This window comes from Ailuropoda melanoleuca, chromosome 16, assembly GCF_002007445.2.
Source record: "Ailuropoda melanoleuca isolate Jingjing chromosome 16, ASM200744v2, whole genome shotgun sequence".
In the NCBI taxonomy this organism is placed as follows: Eukaryota; Metazoa; Chordata; class Mammalia; order Carnivora; family Ursidae; genus Ailuropoda; species Ailuropoda melanoleuca.
In genome coordinates, this window is record NC_048233.1 from 8,390,918 (window position 1) to 8,414,400 (window position 23,483).

Here is a 23,483-nt window from a genome sequence, read left to right on the forward strand (position 1 = left end):
GCATCTGACTCTTGGTTTCCACTTGGGTAGCCCCTGTTGAGCTCCACACTCAGTGTGGAGTCTGCTTGTTCCTCTCCCTGCTCTCTTCCCCCTTCCCTTTCCCCCTCCCCATGCTCATGCACTCTCTCTCTCCCTCTAGGATAGATGAATAAATTTTAAAAAATTTTGAAAGAAGGAGGAAAAAAAAGAAATACAGACCAGTGGGGCACCTGAGTGGCTTAGTCAATTAAGCTCTTGATATTAACTCTGATTTTTGATATTAGCTCTGACTTTTGATATCAGCTCAGGTCTTACCTCAGCATTGTGAGTTCAAACCCCACATTGGGCTCCATTGGGCAGCCTACTTAAAAAAAAAAAAAAGGAAAGGGAAAAGGAAAAGGAAAGGAAAGGAAATACAGGTCACTATTCTTTTGTTTGCTAACACATTCATTTTAGAGTGGCACCTGGGTGGCTCAGTATGTTAAGGGTCAGACTCTTGATTTCAACTCAGGTCACAATCTCAGGATTCTGAGCATCGAGCTCCACACTGGGCAGAGAGCCTGCTTCAGATTCTCTCTCTCCCTCTCCCACGGGACCCCCCCCATAAAAAAAATTCTTTTTAGAGACCGCCAGGATATAGATACAATTAAAACTACATTCAGAGGTGCCTGGCTGGCTCAGTCAGTAGAGCATGTGACTCTTCATCTCAAGGTTGTGAGTTTGAGTCCCATGTTCGATGTAGAGATTACTTAAAAATAAAGTCTTTAAAAAAAAGAAGACGATGTTCAGTTCTATTTGAATCCTGAGAAATTACTCTTTGATCACCATTTCTTCAGTTCTCTCAACAAACATTTATTTATAACTTACAGTATATCAGATATTCAGAATATTTAGGCAAATAAGGTGTAGGCACTGTTTTCAGGAAGCTCACAGTGTGTTTGGGGGAATAAATTTGTAAACTAGCAATAGCAAAGCATTTTTTAAGTAATATACACAATAATATGGCATGATAATAGATTCGTCTATGCTAAGTACATTTAGAAAGTATCCACTTTGAAACTGGCAACAGACCTAAACATAAAATTAGATGTTCTAACAGGTAAGATATTGACCATTTCAAGATACCTATTTAGATTAGGAGTATAGCTTGTAGCATTAAAGAGTAAGGATAACAAGTCCTCAAAAGTATATGTTTACAAATTAACTGATAATAGCCTAGACTATTACTAGAGGTTCTTTTGTTTTGTTTTGTTTTAATGTCATACAGAGGGCTTAGCTGACTGATTAGACAGAGCTTCAGAGATGGGCAGTGCCAATAAAACAAACACAAGACTGATGGTACATTTCTTTAAATTGGTTTTATGTTTTACCAATGAAAAAGAAAGCTTCACGAATGCTAGTTCAAATAGAACTGAACATCCCTAAAAGAAGTTTATTTTCTAAGGGACCTTTTTTCAGACATCTATGAATCACTACCTTTATTAACAAATCATTTCTATAATCATGTTATACAGTTTACTAATTAGGAAGGCTCCTGGCTGGCTCAGTTGGTAGAACATGCAATTCTTTTTTTTTTTTAATATTTTATTTATTTTATTCGACAGAGATAGAGACAGCCAGTGAGAGAGGGAACACAAGCAGGGGGAGTGGGAGAGGAAGAAGCAGGCTCATAGCGGAAGAGCCTGACGTGGGGCTCGATCCCATAATGCCGGGATCACGCCCTAAGCTGAAGGCAGATGCTTAACCGCTGTGCCACCCAGGCGCCCCAGAACATGCAATTCTTGATCTCAGCGTTGTCAGTTTGAGCCCCATGGTGGATGTAGAGATTACTTTAAAAAAATAAGAAAATTTTTAAAAATTACTAATTAGGTTATAGATTGTTTATTCAACGGTCCTAAGGATATGCTTTGGACATGTTTTTTTCAGCTAATTTAACAAACATTTTTTGTTCACCTATTTCTTGGGCACTGTGGATACAAGAAACTCTCTGCCTTCAAAGTACTCAGTATTTTGGAAAGTAAGCAAATATGTTTACAAATAATTACTATGGGATTTAGTAAGTACTATAATATAGATATGTTTGGAATAGACTGTGGCCCAAAGTAAACCATAGCTTCTTAGGTTTGTCTGGGAACGTTTCACAAAGGGGAAGAGATACTGGTTATTGTATGTATGACTAGGAGTTAGTCAGTTGGGAAGGATATTCAAGATTGAGTGAGTCTTTAATAACATGGTATTATGGGCTGACTTGTGTTCCCCCAAAATTCGTATGGAAGGCATAATCCCCACCCAATTTCTCAGAATGTGATTGTATTAGGAGAACCGGGCCTTTAAAGAAGTGATTAAGTTAAAATGAGGCCTTTAGGTGGGCCCTAATCCAATCCTATTGATGTCCTTATAAGAACAGGAAATGTAGACATTCAAAAGACACCAGGGATGCATGCACACAGAGAAGACCATCTACAAGTCAAGGAGAAAATCCTTAGGAGAAACCAAACCTGCCAACACCTTGATCTTGGGATGCCCAGACTCCAGAATTGTTAAGAAAATGAATTCCTGTTGTTTAAGCAATCCAGTCTGTGGTGTATTGTTATGGCAGCCTTCATTGTGTGTTTTTTCACACCACCAAGCAATTCCTCAATTCTCAGCTGATGATAACGGAATACCTTCCCAATTCAACTCAATTCTATCTACTCTGAGATAGCGCCCAGCCCCGTAAGACTGCCTGCCTCTCCCTCCACTTGAGACGCCAGTGGCAAGCCCAGGTTATCAACTGCTGGAGATTAGAGGTTCCAACAACTCCCTCCTGGGGTTTGATTAATTTGCTGGAGCAGCTGATAGAACTCAAAGAATCATTTACTCACATTTATGAGTTTATTATAAATGATATAATAAAGGATACAGGTGAAGAGGTACAGAGGGCTGTTTCAGCACTGCGTTTGAACACTGACAATTGGTTCAGTTTCGCTTGAGCAAAGGCGAGATATACCTAAAATGTGACGAGTGTGACTGAGGAGTTTAATTATTGATTTCAACCCATTTTAATTCATTTAGTTTGTATTTAAAAATTGAAGCAGTGTTGGGGCACCTGGGTGGCTCAGTCGGTAGGGCATGCAATTCTTGATCTTGGAAATTTGAGTCCCATGTTGGACATTGAGATTACATAAAAAAGAAGAAAGAAAGAACAAAAGAATAAAAGGAAGGAAGGAAGAGAGAGGGAGAGAGAGAGGAAGGAAGGAAAGAAGGAAGGGAGGGATAGAGGATAGAGGGAGGGAGGAAGGAAGGAAGGAAGAAAGAAAGAAAGAAAGAAAGAAAGAAAGAAAGAAAGAAAGAGAAAGAAAGAAAGAAAGAAAAGGAAGGAAGGGAGGGAGGGAGAAGGAAAGAGAAAGAAAATGACAGAAGCAATTAAAAAAAAAGTGAAGCAGTGTAAAACAATTAGAAGTACGATAAAGTGTTTTTGTTCAACACAACTTCATTATTTTATTCAGACTACATTTCATCTTAATTGTTGAAAATGTAGTGTCCCAATTAAGATGTGCTGTAAGTATAAAATACAGATTGGATTTTTAAGATCTAGCACCAAAAAAAAGAAGAGAGAGAGAGAGAAATATCTCATTAATAACTTTTATATTATTTATAGATTGAAATCACAATATTTGGTATATATTAGGTTAAATAAAATATCACATTGAAATGAACTCATTTCTTTTCACTCTTTTTCAATGTGACTACCGGAAATTTTTAAATTTCTTTTCTTTTTTTTTTTTAAGATTTTATTTATTTATTCGACAGAAATAGAGACTGCCAGCGAGAGAGGGAACACAAGCAGGGGGAGTGGGAGAGGAAGAAGCAGGCTCATAGTGGAAGAGCCTGATGTGGGGCTCGATCCCATAACGCTGGGATCACACCCTGAGGCAAAGGCAGACGCTTAACGACTGAGCCACCCAGGAGCCCTGGAAATTTTTACATTTCTTATGTGGTTTACATTATGTTTCTGTTGGACAGCACTGGTCTAGACTTTATTCAATAATCACTGAAGATATTTGAGTAGGAGAATGATACGATAACGATTTTGATTTAGTGTAATTCATCTAGCACTGGTACATGATAGATTGATTTTTGAAGGAAATTGGAGGAGGCGAGATCCCCTTAGAAAGTGATAAGGGTCTTAGAGCTGGGACTACGTGCTTCAAGATCAACTGGAGTGATGAATGGTTGAAACCCAGTTTAAACAGGAGAATCAACATTTCTCAAATTTTTTCTTTCTTTACCCCGGTGTTTTCACAGTCAAAGTGAATTTTGACTACCTAACCTAGTAGAGGAAAATTAGTAAATAACATGCAACAGAAGTTGTTCTTTATGAGAAACATTACAATGCAAGCAAAGAGTAGAATTAAATCAGGCAATCTTTAGAGTAGGCATTAGCTTTTTTTTATGTACTTTGAAATGCCATGACACTGTTCTGTGAGAGAGGCAGTTTTCTCTGTCTTTAACTCTCCGTGTTTAAAGTCCCGTATTCCTTAATTTCAGGGTTTTTTGGTTTGTTTGTTTCCCTACTCAGGTATCACAATAGCAAACATCCTCCCACAGACCAACAAGAAGCTAGCTGTGTTTGGACCTAAGAGATTTCTGATTATTCTTCATTAATTACTTTTCTTCTTAGCAGACCTACATTAAACTATTACGTGGGAATTTCATAACATTTCTTCCCAATCTAGTCCATTTTTAAATGGATCCACCACATTTCTTCTTTTGTTTTTTTTAAGTAAAGATGGAAGAACACCTCAAAGGAATCAAAATACAGGATACGTGTTTTAGGACATTTACCTTGCTGGCCTTATCCTAGCGTAATCACCAGATCAATCACCAGAGCTGTATCTCCGGACTGACTGGAGCTGGGTTTCTGTGGGACCTACTCTCAAAGTGCATCAAAGACCCCAATCAACCAACCGATCTCCCCAAAACACACAGTTGTATTGAGCAACTGTTATCTATTGCCCAAGGTGAGGATTGCTTAACTTGGGCGTCTCTCACTCTGGGGATCAGCCCAGCACTGACTGGTTTCTGGTCAGCAGTTTATTAAATCCCTCTTACTCAAGAAGCATTTATCTCAATACGTTAAGCACACGCTTTTAGATTCTTGAGATTTAGTTGAATTTAGTTGAGATTTAGTTGATTTAGAAGTAAAATGCTCTCTGTCCCTATTAACTTTTTTAAGGTAATTTTCTCAGACTGAGTTAGCCAGACAAAACATATTTCAGATCTGTCTCCCTTTCACCCTCCCTCCTTTTTCACCAAGAAGAAGATACTCTACAGAACTCACGTCTAAAACCTAACCTTCAGTGTTGTCTTTCTCCATAGCTGTTTTACACAAATTAATTTGGGACACATAAATTCTGCCCCTTCACAATTACATTTATTCTTTCATTAACCATTGGGCAAATAATTACTGGGGCAAATACTGTTTTCTGGAATTACATTGTAGCCTGCTCTGAGTAAATGAAGGGGGTAAATACAGACCTACTTTGTACTTTTACTCGTGCAATTTGCTCTTGCAAAACATGAAAGACTAATAATACTAAGCCTAGGAAGAGGGAGGAAGAAAAAGTGATTTAGAGCCAAGAATGACACTGTGAGACAACTGATAAATAAAAGCAAAGATATGAAAGAATGTAGAAAAGACCGGAGGAAAACAGAGTATTGTGGTCTTCTTACTCTAAGCTGCAAGGTCCAGCCAAAAGCCTTCTGTGGCTGTTGAGTACTTACATGTGGCTAGTACAACTGAGAAACTGAATTGTTGATTTTTATTAATTTAAAAATCAGAGCAGTTTAAAATATTTTCCCACCAAACACAACTTTGTTGTTTTGATAGATGCCATATTTAACTGTAGAAAACTTAGAGTCTAAAATGGAGATATAAGGGTGAAATAGACTCTTAATTTCAAAGACTCAGTAGGGGAAAAAGGTAAACTACCTTAGTAATAATTGTTATATTGATGTCATACTGAAATGATATTATTTGGGCTATAGTGGGCCAAATAAAACAATTATTTAAATTAATTGTTCCTGTTTCTTTTAAAATTTTTAGTGTGGCTACGGGCAAATTTTATATTACATAAATAGCTTGGATTATGTTTCTATGGGACCTCCCTGCCATACAGGATATTCTTTGTCCTTTTGCTGCTAAATTTCAGTTGCTGTGGTAACTAAAGGGGCCTCTAGGCTCAGTGTTTCCTGGAAGGACAGGAATGAGGTGGGGGACGGGAGGTGTGACCTCAGGGAAGGTTTTCTTGGATGTCAGCGTTTCACTCATACTTGGTTCTCTCAGCTAACAATCAGATTTAGAAAATATCTTCATTTAAAAAAGAGAGAGAGAGAGAGATAACGGAATCTGGTTTATTTCAGGTCCAGTAGCTCAGTTTGAATTCTAGGCCGTCAACCAAAACCCAAAAGACAGATGCACTTCCAGCAGTTTACCAACTAAGAAAATTGGGTCCAATTACTGTGCTCTGTCACTGCTAACCCTCTTCCCCCATAGTGAAGGAGTTGCTAGGCTACAAATTAACGGGTATTAGGAAATTGACCATTGATATTCCCTATCCTCCCTCCCCTGCCAGCAAAGCCTTGATACTATCTCTCACTTACCCAAATCTTTAATCAGAACTAAATTGTTTTCTTCGTTTACTCTCACCATGGGGCTTCCTTTCTCTCTCTCTCTCCTTTCGTTATCCTTCATCTTCCTCTGTTCACATTTTTCTTATCTGTTTTTCCTACTCATCTTGCTCAATTTTCTTGTATGGCTGAGTAATTAAATACTTATCTCACACTTTTTTTCAAGAAATTCACAGTCCGTAATTAATAGGCTATTGATCATTCTCTCCAGTTGTGTAAGAATCAGTTGGGCTTGTCCCTTTTTTATTTTCTAAGTGGAAGCGTTACAGGACTTTTGTCTCCTTAGTGCCTGCGGGCCTTGGTCACGCGGCTTGGAAGACGAAGGAAGACTAGTGCACAGCAAAGCAAAGTTTATTGAGCGAGAGTATAAAGATGCTGGAGAGGGAGGGGGGCCTGAGTGGGTTGCCCCTGGAGTTTCTAAGTTTAGGGGTTTTTATGAGCTCTTTTGCAGAACTTTCTTAAGCAATCAGGGTGTGCTGAGTCGTTCCAATCCGGGCTTTGGTCACGTATCTGTCTGCCTAATAGGTTAATGTCTCTGTGCTTTTGGTCTTTTTTGCTGATGTCTGGGGGCTTATGTCTTAACTATCCCTGGGCCGTGATAGGGACAGATACTTTTGTCCCTATTCACTCCTGGTTAATTGTCTTACTTTGGGATGTTTTGCAGAAGTCATTTCTGCAAAGGCTGCAAGGCAGAAAGCTAGTGTGGTCCTGTCTAAGCAGCAGAACAGGATGTCAGTGCTGTTTTATTTTAGCTGCCCTGACTCCATATTTTCTTGTTGGGGACCCTGACCCTGACTACCTAACTGTCCAACTAACTCCTAACAGAATAAGAAGGGAGATGCTATAAATTCCTTAAAAGCCAGGGCATGTTTTGTCCTATATACTGATGAATCCCCAACTTCTTGGAGAGTACCTGACGTTGTGTGCATGCAGCCAACACCTGTTTAACTGGATTTGGTCATTGTTCCATCTCTAGGTGCTATGAACCTGAGACGAGAGGCAAAACATCGCAGAATGGGTAGGATTCAGAATAGGTCAAATGGTGAATGCCATATTAAGGAGTTTTAATTGTATCCCATAAGCAGTTGATTCTTTCTCCTTCCTGCAGCCCAGGAGAGTTGGCCTGGCTCCCAGATACTCAGGTTTTCTTCCTCCCAGGAGAGATTGTGCTAATCAGAGGACAAGGAGAGCCAAAAACTGGCCCAATTCGTCCCGTGCTAGCTTTTCTTCTCCAAACTGCCCTTCCTTCCCCTTCAAGATTGTAGACCCAGCCTATAATCAAAAAGCAGCTGATAAATTCATAGAATTGTTAATCTTCTGCTTATACTCCTTCAAACAACCGTAACTCTCAGATAGTAGCATCCAGTCGACTTTCCTAATTATATAAACAGCATTTAGTCTCATCTCTTTATAGATTGACTTAATTCCCAGCAGATGCGAGAGCAAAAATTGAAGTGAATTTGCCCTCCCTCGAGGCTTTTCTGGTTGCATTTTGTCTGTGAAACTAAGAGGCTATCCGGGCTATTAGAAGAGGGAAGGAGGGTGAGCTTTAAAAAAAAAAAAAGAAAGAAAGAAAAAACTGGAGTGGGGAGGGTTTAGGATGTGGTTTTAGAGCGGGGTGGGGGTGGGGAGCGGGAGGGACCGAGTTTGTTGCCTAGGGCGGGGGCAGAGTTTGAGGTCACAAAATTCCGAGAGGTCACGGGATCCTTTGAGCCCGGAGTGGGGTGGGGCTGGGGGGGGCTTGTCTCCCTTGCAGGCTCCACCCTTTGCAGAGATTATAAATACGTGCCTGGCGCGCTCTAACGGTGAGTGAGCGTGAGATGTGCATCCGTGCTGGGCATCAGGAAGAAAACTTGCTGCCGTGAAGGACATTTTGGAGGTTTTGTTGACTGGAAGAGCTGTCTCTGGGATCCCACTCCTAGATCTTTGTTGAATATTGGGAAAGAATTAAATCAGGGCCATGGGGACACAGAAGGTAAGACTAATACAATTGTCAGTTATTTTTGCTTTGGGGTACACTCAGAAAGGCCGGCTGTAACGGAGATTGCTGTGCTCTGTTTTATTCCAAGTCATCTAGCCATGTGCAGGCCTTTTCATTTCTCCATCCTGTGATGCCGTCGTTCCGCCAGTTCTCTTTGGATGTCACAGCGTCTAAAGGACTTACCCCAGTCCCATTCACCTTCCTGTCATAGGGAAAGTCACCTGGAGGAGTTGTGTGTGTTTCTCAGGGTGGTTTTTTGTTTGTTTTTTAAATAATCACGTGCTACTGAGGATGTGGGGATGAGATGGTTGAGCGTTGGAGGCTGCTGGGCTGTGTTGATTATAAGTGTGGGTCTCTTGAGCCAGCAGGACGATTTCTCTGGAAGCATTGAACCTACAAAGGACCTGGGATTTGTTCGAAGGCATGGGTCAGTGTCCAGCCATCTCTTCTATAACCTCTAGGAGTCCTTGCCTATTAAAGAGAGAGAATCCCAGTTGTCCTTGTTGTGGTTGTGATGATGAGTACATGATACATTAATGCGTTATTGTGTGTTACATATGCAGTATTTTTGCCAGGAGAAAATCATTGTCACCAAGGTAAAAGAAAAGATAAGAGATGAAAAAACAGGGAGGAAGAGGAAAAGGCCCGGAAGGATAGTAAATGATGAGGCAAGGCAGAAAGGAAGAGGTCATTACTGATGAGAAAAGGATTAAACAGAAAGAGCTGTGTCCGGGTGGGGGCACCTCGGGTACTTAATGCCTGGTTGTCTGGGGTGCAGGGTCACCTTGGAGAACTGAAACTTGTGGCTGGCCACTCTGTCTGACCTAAAGGGGGGGAGGGAGTTTAGGGTAAGGAAGGATTGGGGGATACGCTGCAGATGATGTCCTCAGCCATGAAAATTGAGCTTACCTTGAGCTGGAAATCTAATATAAACATACACACTTGAGTTACTCCCCGCAAGGTGAGAGATGACTCCCTCCTTCCCACCACATCTCCGGTCTCTTAGGTTGGGAGTGAGTTTATGCTCTCCCCCTGCTGGGTGGGGGTAGTGGTACAAAACGAAGTAAACAGGAACAATTTCAAATGGGACCAGGATACTGTGGGTAGATTTTGTAGATTACATTATCCAGAGTAATAAGAACAGCCCAGTGGTGAAGATACCACCACCACCACCAGTCTGGGCTTCAGTGGGATCTGGGTACAGGAGGAGACCCGCACAGATTTATATGTTTCCAAAAGAATCCATTTTTAGGACTCCCCAAGGCTCTCTTCCTGCAGTTCTGTGCTTGCTTTTTACATGGGGCAATTTTTCTTTAATAGTTTGAAACCAATTAACCCAGTCCTCTTAACTTTTCTTCCCGAATTTTCTTGCCACTTTTTCCAAGTTTGTGTGGTGGTCTGTATATCTCCGGAGAAGTTCTTCAGTATAACCTGTTCTTTTATGTTCCCCCATTTGTTACCTAAATTTTGTTAAGTTTTTGTTCTTTGCACACCACTCATAGGCCAAGTGGTCCTAATATAGTTCCTTAATAAGGGACCATTATCAGTTGAGAGCTTTAAGGACTGTTTCTTCCTTTCTCCCCTCCGCCCCACCCCAGGTCACAGCGCCTCTGATCTTTGCCATCTCCATTGCTACAATAGGCTCTTTCCAGTTCGGCTACAACACTGGAGTCATCAATGCGCCTGAAATGGTGAGTGCCAGGTGACCAGAGTTAGAATTTGAAATAGGGAAATTATTCCTCTAAGTAGGGTTTCAAGAATGAAGAATTTCAGACAGTCTTGATACACAGCTTGGTGAAGGCTGAAGAGGCAGAGTGATATTGGTGGGGAAGTCTAACTGAATTATTATAATCAAAGCAAAAAGTTCAGTTGTTCCCCATACTCCTGACTGGACTATATCCATTCTTCCTCTCACCCTATTGGGATACATTCTCTTTATTATCCCTCAGGGGTTAGTTACAAGGAGCCTGGGAGGGTCTTAGGGGAGGACTGGAGTAGTCACTGAGCATCTGGGCTACTACCTACTGGGATTTCCAGGACAGATCAGAATTGTTTCCAGAGCCACCGTGAACCTCCAGTATGTTCTGTCTCTCTTCCATCCCCATCCATTCATTTCCTTGATTCTCTACCAGTAATTGTAATGCTCTTTTCTCAGGGAGGGGAAGATCCCCAATGTTTGCCTCTTCTCATTTAGCTCTAACAGTGCCCACCAATCATTTTAATTGGCAGATCATAAAGGACTTTATCAATTACACCTTGGAGGAGAGGTTGAAAGACCCTCCCACTGAGGTGTTACTCACTTCCCTCTGGTCCTTGTCTGTGGCCATCTTCTCTGTTGGCGGCATGATTGGCTCCTTCTCCGTTGGACTCTTTGTCAACCGCTTCGGCAGGTATTGACCGGAAACTGGGTGAGGGAGGGGGCTGTATTGGTTGCATTGAGAACGGTATTGAGAATTAGGATGGGGAGGTGATGATGCATTTGAATGAGAGCATCCCAAATTCCCATCGAGGCAAATTTAGGCCAACTGGCACTGAATAGGACTGCTTGGAGCTCTGCTGCCCATCAAGAGATTAGCCTTTGCAGTCCAGCTGAAGCTAATTCAATACTCTCTAATAAAGTGCACTGTGGAATTTCCCAGAAACCTACTTGATTTACAAGGTCAGAAGTTTGCTTTTCTTAAAAAATTTGGGATTTCATGCAGGTGTTTACAAAGCAGGATTGGGAAGAAACATTTTATAATCCTTGGCCGGCCCGTGGCAAATGTGGATAATGGCCAAATAACTGACATTCCCCCCCCCCGCAAAAGAAAATTGAATCTTCTCATTTCTATGCTGACTTAATAATATGTCTTAGCAGAATACTTTCAGTAATGACTGGTGAAGAAACCATTTCATTTGCTAATCAAACGTTCTGGAAACACAAATGGAATTCAACTTCTAAAAAAAATTAAAGCAACCCACTTTATTTGATAATGTTTGGTGTTTGTCATGTTTGCATTTTTGAGGCCACCTTGTGTCTACTAAAGTCACTGAAATTTTAATGTGGCCGTCCAGTAACTCGGTGACTTTGTTCCTGTCTTCATTTGATTAGCAAAAGAACCTAATAGAGGAAGTAGGGAAACCAGGAAAGAAATGCAGAGAAAGATGAAAGTGAGAATGAGGGATGAAATTTTTCTCTTAACAGCAGGTTCTCTCCTTTGGCTGCACATTTAGGGTTTCCCAGGGAGCTTTTAAAAGTACCAGCATTTCACAGTGGGTAATTCCAGCAGGCCACCCAAGGGCAGAGTCCCTGAAGTTTCTTCCAGACATCTGCAGTAATTTTTCAGTGTTAATATCTTTCTTCCATCGTCTTCTAGTTGTTCCGTGGCTTTGCCTCCCACGTATAACACATAGATGCAGTAATCTATTATTTTATACTGGCTATCAGTACTTACTGTAAATGGCCTCACCACAGACTAGCTGAGAGCCAAGAGAGCTGAAGCTGGCTACTTTTTTGCGCATAGAAAAACTTGTCTGAAATCTGTCTTCATTAGTATGTTGGTGGCATCTAAGCAACTATATGATAACAAAATGCAGTAAGAAGCATAAAAAGATCAGCACTGGTCCTGAACTTTCTCTTCAGTGTGTGCGTGGACCAGCTGTATCAGAATTGCCGGGAGCAGTGGTTCTCAGATCTTAGCTAGAATCCTATCACCCAGATGGGACGGCTTTTGGGAACAGATTGCTGGGCTCCATCCCAGAGTCAGACCTAACGATTTAGTAAATTGGGGTGGGGCAGGACAAGTTTAATATCTTGTAGACTTCTAGCTGATGCTGTTAGATCGTGGACAACTTTGAGAACTACTGGCCTTTGTACTTGCTGTATACAATCCTGGCTCCTGCTGGGTATTAAAAGAATCTTAAATGAGTCCTCTAGGTGAGTTTCACACGTAGGGAGCTGTAAGAACCATTGATCTTATCCCAACTAGAAATGTTCTGATAACAGAAAGAGGAAAACTTAATGGGTTAGAGTAGATAATACCCGCAGAAGGGTGGAGAGATAAGGAAAGAGGGAAGATATGGCCTGGCCGATTCTGCTAACTTCTCTTTCTTCCTTTAACCTTTCAGGCGCAATTCAATGCTTATTGTCAACCTCTTGGCTGTTGTTGGTGGCTGCCTTATGGGATTCTGCAAAATAGCCGAGTCTGTTGAAATGCTGATCGTGGGAAGGTTGATTATTGGCCTCTTCTGCGGCCTCTGCACAGGTTTTGTGCCCATGTACATTGGAGAGGTCTCCCCCACTGCCCTACGGGGGGCCTTCGGCACTCTCAACCAGTTGGGCATCGTCATTGGGATCCTGGTGGCTCAGGTACTCTAGAACTCAAACTTAATGTGTATTAGCTTCTTGGCTCAGTAAATGGGTTAACATAGATAAAGCTCTCAGGAAAACTGGCATATATATTCAACTAAATGTAAGTTTTAGGTATTATTACTATAGTTCACAGACAGCTAAAGAAGCAGGTAGGGTAGAGAAAGGAGAAGAAATAATTTATCTTTTCCTGTAGTAAAAGAATGGATGATTTTCTGAAAATTTTTTCTGAATTTTTTTAAAATTATTTTTTAAAAGATTTTATTTATTTTTGTGAGAGAGAGTACGTGCCCATCAGCATGCAAGCACAAGCAGGGGAGGAGGGCTAAGGGAGGAGGGAGAAGCAAACTCCCTACTGAGCAGAGAGCCCAGTGTGCGGGACTCAATCCCAGGACCCTGGGATCATGACCTGAGCCATCGGCAGATGAGTAATGGGCGGAGCCACCCAGGCGCCCTGAATTTTTTTTTTTAATTGCCTTGTGGCTTATATAAAGTATGAGCTTTATAAACTATCGTCTTTATTTGGTTTCTAGATCTTTGGTCTGAAAGTCATCATGGGGACCGAAGAGCTTTGGCCCCTGCTTTTGGGCTTCACCATCATTCCAGCTGCCCTGCAAAGCGCTGCTCTTCCGTTTTGCCCTGAGAGTCCTAGATTTTTGCTCATCAACAAAAAGGAAGAGGAGAACGCTAAGGAGAGTGAGTATCCTTCCTACACCTTCGCTGTAGGAGTTTTGGGGTCGTGGTTGGTTTCAGGATGAGGGCATTTGGATCTGTGTTTTGTCCGCTCCTTTCCTCACCCCTCCGGACCCAAGTGGAGACTTTCCTGATTGATGTGGAGTCAGAAACTTTCTACCCCTGAAGAGTGAAGTGAGAAGCAGGTTAAGGCACAGATGCTAGTTGATTCACCATATCCGGGGCTCATTTCAGTGTGGCTTCTTCCCAGCTGTGTTACAGGGAAAATGAAGTTGGGACAGCACCTTATCTTTACCTTTGCTTGTTTGACCAGTCCTCCAGCGATTGTGGGGCACCCAGGACGTGAGCCAGGACATCCAGGAGATGAAGGATGAGAGTGCGAGGATGGCACAGGAGAAGCAAGCCACGGTGCTGGAGCTCTTCAGGTCACGCAGCTACCGGCAGCCCATTCTCATTTCCATCATGCTGCAGCTGTCCCAGCAGCTCTCCGGAATCAATGCTGTGAGTAGCTACCCTGTGTCCCAGCTGGTCCCACACCAGCCCGAGGGGTGGAGCGAGGGCACTGCTCACCTCCTTAGACTTACAGAGCCCCCATGATGCTCGCCACACAGCAGCTGCACCAAAAACACTGATTTATCCTGGTTTTGACTTGGGTTTTTTGTTTTTTGGTTTTTTTTTTAAGTTCATTTACATAATGTCGCCAACCTGGGGCTGGAACTCACAGCCCAGAGCTCAAGAGTCACATGCTCTTCCAACTGAGCTAGCCCTGCGCCCCTGTTTTTATTTCTTTAAAATTCTATCTGCAGTACATGTTTTCCATGTGGGAAAATAGGAAAATATAAAACGAAAAATTCATCACCTTAAGTCTTAGAACTTGTGGTTAACACTGTCCTCTTTCAAACTTTTTCCAGTATATAGGACATTACACACTTACCTGCTTTTCACAAATCCTCTTTCTGACCACTCATTTTTTAACTTCCAGTTGTCTTTTTCTCTGATCAGTCTTACCTGATGTCATCAATAAGGCAGGTCATACAAGTACAGTAGATCCAAGAATTTACATGCCGTGGCTTCTTTCCAGGACCTTACAGTCTAAAAAAAAATCATCGTTGGGATGCCTGGGTGGCTCAGATGGTTAAGCATCTGCCTTCGGCTCGGGTCATGATCTCAGGGTCCTGGGATTGAGCCCCGCAATGGGCTCCCTGCTCGGCGGGGAGCCTGCTTCTCCCCCTCCCTCTATTGTTCCCCCTGCTTGTGCTCTCCCTCTCTCTCAAATAAATAAAATCTTTTTTAAAAATTCACTGTAAAGCCCTGGGGAATAAGTAGGAAATGAATTCAAGAGGTCGGGGGGCACACTGGGAATTTCAGATTGATCTGGCCTTACTATTTTGTCTTTCTGTTCACAACTGGAATAGTCACTCTGATAGTTTAAAGCGGAGAGCAAGATGGCAGCTAGCATTGGGCAGGTAGCCTGTATTCTGTGCGGATACCACCTTCCAGCTCTTGGGTCCCAGTGGTGGTGAGAGGGTACTCCTATACCTTCTATCCATTTGCAGATCCGAGTTTTGGATATGAAGCACACCCTTGTTCTGATTCATGCCCAAAGGGTTTCTCATCCATCTTTGATCGATATGTTTAGATCATTCTGTAGCAGAGCATTTGGCAAAACACAACTTACTTGATGCTCAAAATAGTAAGTTGGTCCTTGGCCTCTTCTCCCTAATACACGAGAAGTTTACTTGTATTTGAAACAGCAGAGCTTTTCATGAAGGGTTAGAGGCTGTTATTTCAGAAATTGGGGGGAAAAATAGTTTTAAAAAAAACTGAGGTGATTTTGATAGATCCTAGTTTCAAATTTTGTCATTTTAAAAATCACTGCGGGGGGCACCTGGCTGGCTCATTCCATAGAGCGTGCGACTCTTGATCTTGGGGTTGTGAGTTTGAGCCCCACATTGGGTGTAGGGATTACTTAAAAATAAAAAACTGAAGGTTTTTTTTTATTATTATTCATTTGAGACAGAACAGGAGTGGTGGAGGGGGAGGGGCAGAGGGAGAGGGAGCAGCAGACTCCTCATTGAGCAGGGAAGCCCGACGTGGGGCTTAATCCCAGGACCCTGGGATCATGATCTGAGCCAAAGGCAGATGCTTAACCCACTGAGCAACCCAGGCACTCCAAGAATAAAGAATCTTAAGAGGGGAAAAAAAAAAAACAACACAGCCTTATTAGTAATAGAAATATACATAGTTTCTATCCGAGGTTGTAGGTATTTGAAGAGTTGTTTCTTGAGAAGGTAAATCCCAGTGTTGACGCATATATTCATCAAAAAGTGTGATGAATATGGCTATAGAGGCAAACACTCTGGATGAAATAAATAATAAACTCCTGACCCAAACCTGAGCAACTGAACCTGGCTGCTCTAGACCCTGTTCCCTTGTTACCTTGTGGTCTGAGTTCAGTATTTTGACGTCTCTTTAACTGGTAGCTGTAGCAACCCTACATTTCAGCACACTGACCAGCATATAATACAAAATAGTATGTAGCAAACAGGAGCTTATTTAATAATATATGTCAAATTAAAATGATAGCTGGTGTCATTTCCTAAAAAAACAGTTGGAAAGGACCTGGGGCTACGTATTCCAGCCCACGTTCTGTTTCTAATTACATGAGCAGGCTGAGGTTACTCCTCAATTGCTTCCCTGTCAAATTAGGATATCAGTGTGTGCCTATCACTGTTTTAAGGGTTAGAGGAGTTGTCCCATTGAAGAAGCCTAATTGAGGAGCTTGCTGCTGGCTGGCTTTGTTGGAAGAGCAGGCGACTCTTAATCTCAGGGTCGTGAGTTCGAGCCCCATATTGGGTGTGTAGAGATTACTCAAAAAATATCTAAGTTAATAAAATAGATGTAAGGAGGAGACTTCAATGAACAGAAGGAATAAGCATTGAAGAAAAAATGGAAACGTGTAGCTAGAATTGAGAATTAAAAAGAGAATAGAGGTAAGATACAGAGGATGATTTCGTTGCAGAAAAGACACTGATTGAGCTAAAAATCCCGGAAAGGACTCCTTAACCTCCTGGGATTTGCAGTGTATTTTTCTGAGAGTTCTCTTGAACTGCTGTGCACAGCTGCTGTTTCAGAGTTGCATCCTCTTTTTGTTTCCTATCAGGTGTTCTATTATTCAACAGGAATCTTCAAAGATGCAGGTGTTCAGGAGCCGATCTATGCCACCATTGGCGCGGGTGTGGTTAATACCATCTTCACTGTCGTCTCTGTAAGTTGGATGGTGTGATAGTTGGGGGGCAGAGGGGAGGGGCAGTCTTACTGCATGTGCTCAAGGCAGGGTTTCGTGTCCTTCACCTCCCTCCCTCCCATCATTTAAACCTTTGCATTGTTTCGTTCTTCTTTGGGGAGGAAGAGCTATTGAATGATGGGTATAAGTAGTCTTCACTCTCTCCCAGCAAGTATGAACTGGGTGAGAAAGAGGGAGGTATAAAAGGGATTCTGTTCTGTGGGATGCTTTAAACTCAGAACTAAAAGGGGAAGTGTGACCATGACAAGTATCCTGCTACAGGTAAGGCAGATTCAGCAGTTCATACGGTGCTTTCCTGAAAGGGAAAACAGAAATTTTATGTTATATTTTTCTTCTTTCAGCTGTTTCTGGTGGAAAGGGCAGGGAGGAGGACTCTGCATATGATTGGCCTTGGAGGGATGGCTTTTTGTTCCATCTTTATGACCATCTCGTTGTTACTAAAGGTGAGTGCTCTTCGAGTGAAAGGGAGGGGGGAAGAGGAGAGGTTACAGGTGACTCTGTGACACGGAACCTCTGTGAGGTTGGAGATCATGAAGTCACATGCCCAGAGTTTCAAGAAAAGTGAATCATCAAAGATAATTAAACTGCAATAATTCCTGTATCTGTAACATACAGATTGTATAATGCCTTATGTAATTTAATTCTTCAAGTAATCTTCGGGTAATTATTCCTATTTTATGGGTGATGAAATGATCTTAGTGTAAAATGACACGTGTGAGCACAAGGCTATAGGAGTCAAAAACCCAGGGCTTTTGACTCTTAAGTTAAATAACTCCATTGTACCCCAAGACAGAGAAGCTTTTCATTCTCAGTCAGTCCTCATCTCCGGGAGGCTAGATCCTCTCCAGGTCGAGCTGTCTTTACTACTAACTTCCCTCTGTTCCTTCCTCGTTTAGGATGACTATAACTGGATGAGTTTTGTTTGTATCGGGGCTATCTTGGTCTTTGTGGCCTTCTTTGAGATTGGCCCGGGCCCCATTCCCTGGTTTATTGTGGCCGAACTCTTCAGCCAAGGACCCCGCCCAGCTGCAATGGCAGTCGCTGGGTGTTCCAACTGGACCTCCAACTTTCTGGTTGGGCTGCTCTTCCCTTCAGCTGCAGTAAGTAAATTAAAACAAAACTCACCGAGCCCATCTTGGAACCAGCTCACTTAAGCCAGCAGGTTTAAAATCTGTTAACTGGGGGCACCTGGGTGGCACAGTCGTTAAGCGTCTGCCTTCAGCTCAGGGTGTGATCCCAGCATTGTGGGATCAAGCCCCACATCAGGCTTCTCCGCTAGGAGTCTGCTGCTTCCTCTCCCACTCCCCCTGCTTGTGTTCCCTCTCTCGCTGGCTGTCTCTCTCTGTCAAATAAATAAATAAAATCTTAAAAAAAAAAAAGAAATCTGGTAACTGACACCACAGAGGATTAGATATCAAGTGTTTCATCTTTTGTTTTTTAAGAGTTTGTTTATTTTAGAGAGAATAAGATTGAATGTGGGGGGGGAGGAGTAGAGGAAGAGGGGAGAGAATCTCAAGCAGACACTGCGTTAAGCATGGAGCCTGACCCAGGGCTTAATCTCCCGATCCTGAGACTAGGACCTGAGCCGAAACCAAGAGTCAGACGCTAAACCACCTAAGCCACCCAGGCACCCCAGATACCAAGTGTTTTAAACCAGATTTTCTTTCTCATTTTCAATGGCACGTAGAAGACAAAGGAATGGTAGCGGAAAAAAAATTGAAGCAGGAGGGCAAAAGTGGGAACCTTTATTTTTTTAAAGTAAACTCCACCCCCAGAGTGGGGCTCAAACTCGAGACCTGGAGATCAAGAGTCACATGTTCTACTGACCGAACCAGCTGGGTGCCCCAAAACTGGAAACTTTTAAAAGACCACTGGTCTGAGGTGATTATAGGCATAGTTCTGCCTAGACAAAATGATTGTGAGAAGTTTCAAAGGATTCCAGACCAACACTTAAAATCCACAGTTTGAATTAGCTGGCATTAATGACTTCATGACCTTGAAGACTCACTAATAGTCACAGGATGTTAGTGAATGAATGAGGTAGGTCCTATTACAAAATGACATGGAAGCTGGTTCCTTAAATAAAGGCACTTGCAGTGGACTTCTAGAATGCATTTCCTAGTTCTGTGAGTCTTTCAGAAACCTGGATTTTAAAAATAATCATCAAAAGTCCTAGGGGTGCCTGGGTGGCTCAGTCAGTTAAGCATCTGCCTTCGGCTTGGGTTATGATCCCAGGGTCCTGGGATCAAAGCCCCATGTTGGGCTCCCTGCTCAGGGGGAAGCCTGCTGCTCCCTCTCTCACTGCCCTGGCTTGTGCTCGGTCTCTCTGACAAATAAATAAAATCTTTTTAAAAAAATAGTGCTAAAATCTCAGTAGGTATTTGGAAGCAGGGATCTTTAACGAAGAGGAAAAGGAGTGACCCAGAATTGCAGAGATGTAGTAAGTGAGCAGTGGTATCATACATACCCGAGGAAGGCTTCATGTTCCCGTTAGATGTGGAAGGGTTGTGTCCCGAAGCCTACTAGAGATGGGTGGGAGGGAAGGGGGTTTGGCGTGACCAGGATTTACACTGACACTCCTTGTTCTGTATCTTTTCACTAGTTCTATTTAGGTGCCTACGTTTTTATCATCTTCACCGCCTTCCTCATTGTTTTCCTGGTCTTCACCTTTTTCAAAGTCCCTGAGACCCGTGGTAGGACTTTTGAGGAAATCACACGAGCCTTCGAAGGGCAGGCTCGGGAGGCTAACAGAGCTGAGAAAGGCCCCGTCATGAAAATGAACAGCATCCAGCCGGTGAAGGAGACCGCCACTGCCACTGCCACTGCCACCGCCACTGTCTAAGCCATGCCTCCCTCCCGCCTCCCTCCCAACATGGAAAAGCAACCTCTCCCCGGATGAGGGAGAGACCTCACCAGGTTGTAACCCAGGACTGTTTCTGAATGCTGCTACTTGATTCCTTCCTCTTCCCACACACTCCATGAGCCCTCAGAGGAACCCAGTGCTGGAGTTAGTTGTATCTTCAATGGCTTTCGAAACATTTCAGTTCGTGGACATTCTCTTCTGTTGAGGAGAGACCAAGTGAACCTGCCTTCATTTCAGGAGGAACTGGCCACTTGCCATATGACAACATTGCCAGCTCTTCTTCCCTTGGGTTCTCATAAGGCCTCACGAGGGCTGATAGGGGAGTAAGAGTGAGGTGCAGTTTCCCGGACCCCAGACTTCCCAGGAAGCAGATCTACATGAGTGTGGAGGGAAGAGAGGGATTAAATAAGAGCACCTTCCTCGCTTCCATACAGCTCTGCAGAGCAAATTAACTTGAGTTTTATTTATTTTATCTTCTGGTTTTATTGCGTAAATATTTATTTTTTTAAGTGTAAGATAATTTTACCAAATAATGAAAAACATAAGGAAATTGAGGGAGGCGCTTGAAGAGAGGTTATAGGGTAGACAATTTGATACTGGAGAGGCTGAGGTGCAATAAGGGGAGATTCAGGGAGAAGTGTGACGTGTTCTCAGAGGGTACGTGATGGCGTGTGTGAAGTTTGCATGTTGCCTCTTAACCTTCAGGTGGAAACTCTCAAGCCTAATTTCTCAGAAAAGTCATGTGCCTGTATTAAGAAGCTACTGGTTACCTTTGGAACTTTTTTCTTTGTTTAAAATTAAATGTAGTATTACTTGAAATCTAGGGTTATTAGTAAGATGGGCATTATAGTTAATGGTGGTTGACGGGTTCTAATTTTGGTTGGAGTCCAGAGCAGGGAAGGTTATTTTTAGAAATCCTTTCTCCCCTCACTGGATAAAACAACTTCTTCCCCTTGTAGTGGACTCATTTTGGGGGGTGGGAGGGTGTTTTTAAAGTATTCCTAAGACCCGCCTGGTGGGAGAACCTTCCAAATGAGCAACCCAAAATAGTGGTTCTTGATAGAGGTTCTGTATTTCTCCATTTTGTTCTTTAGGAGATTTTAGTTGTTAGTTATTATTTGGTTTTAAGCCATAGCTTTAAAAGAATTCAGAGGAGAATGGTCATAAACTAACTTGGAATTTGTAACCTCAGCTCTGGGGGAGGATTTTTCCTGAACGATTATTGCCTAGTTGAAGTATATTGTTAAGGGTCTTCGCGTGCTTGTTCTGTTCCCATATTTGCATAGTATGATGTCAAGTGCCCTTAGTGGACCATACATTTGGGGTAGTAGGAGTAAATGTGCAGTGTAGCCCACACTTGAGAGAGTATGAATGTATGTGCACTGTCACTTTGCTCTGGGTGGAAGTAGATGGCTGGTAACTTGTCTCCTCTGTTCCTACAGCCCCCCTTTGAATAGAATGTGTTCAGACTCACCTCTACGTATATAAGTAACACTGCCACTGCTGGGTGGGATTTGCACCTACGGTTTTCTTCCAGACTTTAGAGTTCAGGCTCATCCGGCTACCTTTCCTGGTTGGACAGTTGGGGGAGAACTCCTCAAATCTTCAGACTGAGGGTGGAGGACTCCACCTCCCTCCGCACCCAGACAATGGCAGTAGGAAAGGAAAGTGTGAGATCAGAACCTGTGGCCTCTGGGAGGGGAGTCCTAGGGGGAGGGAGCCTTTGTTTTCAGGCGATAAGAATCAAACCGAAGACTTCTAACGATAAGAATCAAACCGAATCAAACCGAAGACTTCTAACTCTGGAGCGTTTTAGAAAGTCAGAGGAGGTGGAGGCGTGTATGCTGGCCCCGGCTTATGGGCCCCTCTACAAATCATCTAGTTTCCCGGTATTTTTATGAATGGAGATTGGGCCCCATGACCCCTACTATGTCTTCCCTCTTTCGTATGTTGCTTGATCACCCTCTCTCTCCTTGGTGCTTACATACTTCAGACCCTTTGGCCAAACCCTTGCCTGTGACAGTATTTTAGTCACCAGTTCTTACTGTTCCCCCTGGTCATTGAGCCTGTGGAAAAAAACTCAGAGATTCATGTGGATGGGGCTTGGGTGAACAGCTCACTTCCTCAAACTGCACCTCACAAACGGTGGGTTGGCAGTAATGCCGTGTGGGAGTTTTCCCATTTCTCAGTGACCAGATTGTGAATATTTCCAAATGGATTTTCTATTATTAATGTTACTGTGGTTCTTTGTTTTGAAATAAAAATTCTGAATGTACATATGACATCACAAGCTTGGTTTTGTTTTCTTTTTTTTTTGTCCTTCCTGTAATGGCAAAATCAGCTTTAAATCCTGGTTTGGCCACTCAGTACCTGTTAACCTTGAGTAGCTGTCTAAGACTTTAATACACAGGGACATAGCGGTACTTGTCTTATGACAGAGATGAAGAGCCTTGGAGCGTTGCTTTGCACACTTAAATAAATTATTGTTGCTTTCTTTCCCCAATGAGATTTCTTTTCTCTCTTCTGTTTTCTTACTTCCTTTCCCCTCTAGTCTTCGCTTTCTTGAAATCCGTTCTATGCTGATGTCAGGATATCCGTACTACACGTATTTAAGATTTTATTTTTGAGTAATCTCTACACCCAACATGGAGCTGGAACCTACAACCCCAAGATGAAGAGTTGCGTATCCCACCAACTCAGCCAGCCAGATGCCCCCATATTATGTTTATATCACCACCGTACTTAAGATCCTTCAGCAGCTTCTAGTCAACTACAGGAAATAAAATGTAAGCCCCCTACCGATCATAGACACACAGACACACCCACCCCAGGACAAGGTCCCTGTTACCTTTTTAGCTTATCATTTCTTAGCTCCCATTTATACAAGAAAACACACCCATGTAATCACTAACACCTTCACGCCTTCATTTATGGACTTCTGAGTTCCTTTCCCTACGTTTCCCTATCCTTACTAAAGCTATTAGAATAGCTGCTTTTTATTTGCATTTAGCCCAGGCATGAGCTCCATACAGCCTTCTTACGGACAAACATAATCCTCACACTGCCACTCCGTATGTCAGAAGGAATGAGAATGGAACCCTGAATGTCCTGAAAGCTTGGTGACTGCACCATATTCTCCATAATCGTGGGGATCTTAGATCCCTTTTTCCATCTTTGCTTTTAATCCATTCTCTGATAACCAGAGCAGTCAAAACAGATCGTGTCACTCCTCTGCTTTAAAGCCTTCCAATTACATCTTGTCGCACTTTATAGCGTCCAGACTCCTTTATTGTGCCTATAAATTCAGTGACCATACATCTCAGCTTGCTTCTGTCACCCTGGTGTAACTTAGAATATACTGTCTTCGTTATCAAAATCCTTCTAAAGGGGCGCTTGGGTGGCACAGTTGTTAAGCGTCTGCCTTCGGCTCAGTGTGATCCCAGCGCTATGGGGTCAAGCCCCACATCAGGCTCCTCCCCACATCAGGCTCCTCTGCTAGGAGCCTGCTTCTTCTCTCCCACTCCCCCTGCCTGTGTTCCCTCTCTATCTCTGTCAAATAAATAAAATCTTTAAAAAAAAAAACAAAAACACCTCCTAAAAATACGGTTACTCTACCTAAAAGGTTTGCTTCTTCAACTTT

The 23,483-nt window shown here is 42.7% G+C and overlaps 1 protein-coding gene across 1 annotated transcript; it reads left to right on the plus strand.

The window, feature by feature from the left end:
- Window positions 1-8,444: 8,444 nt before the first annotated feature.
- SLC2A3 (solute carrier family 2 member 3) lies at window positions 8,445-22,133 on the plus strand. Its single transcript, XM_002929153.4, has 10 exons — window positions 8,445-8,626; window positions 10,231-10,323; window positions 10,862-11,022; window positions 12,740-12,980; window positions 13,514-13,676; window positions 13,987-14,174; window positions 16,837-16,941; window positions 17,322-17,423; window positions 17,877-18,080; window positions 19,583-22,133. Exons 1-10 carry the CDS (start codon window positions 8,612-8,614, stop codon window positions 19,820-19,822), a joined length of 1,512 nt encoding a protein of 503 aa, XP_002929199.1. The 5' UTR covers window positions 8,445-8,611; the 3' UTR covers window positions 19,823-22,133.
- The last annotated feature ends 1,350 nt before the right edge of the window (window positions 22,134-23,483 follow it).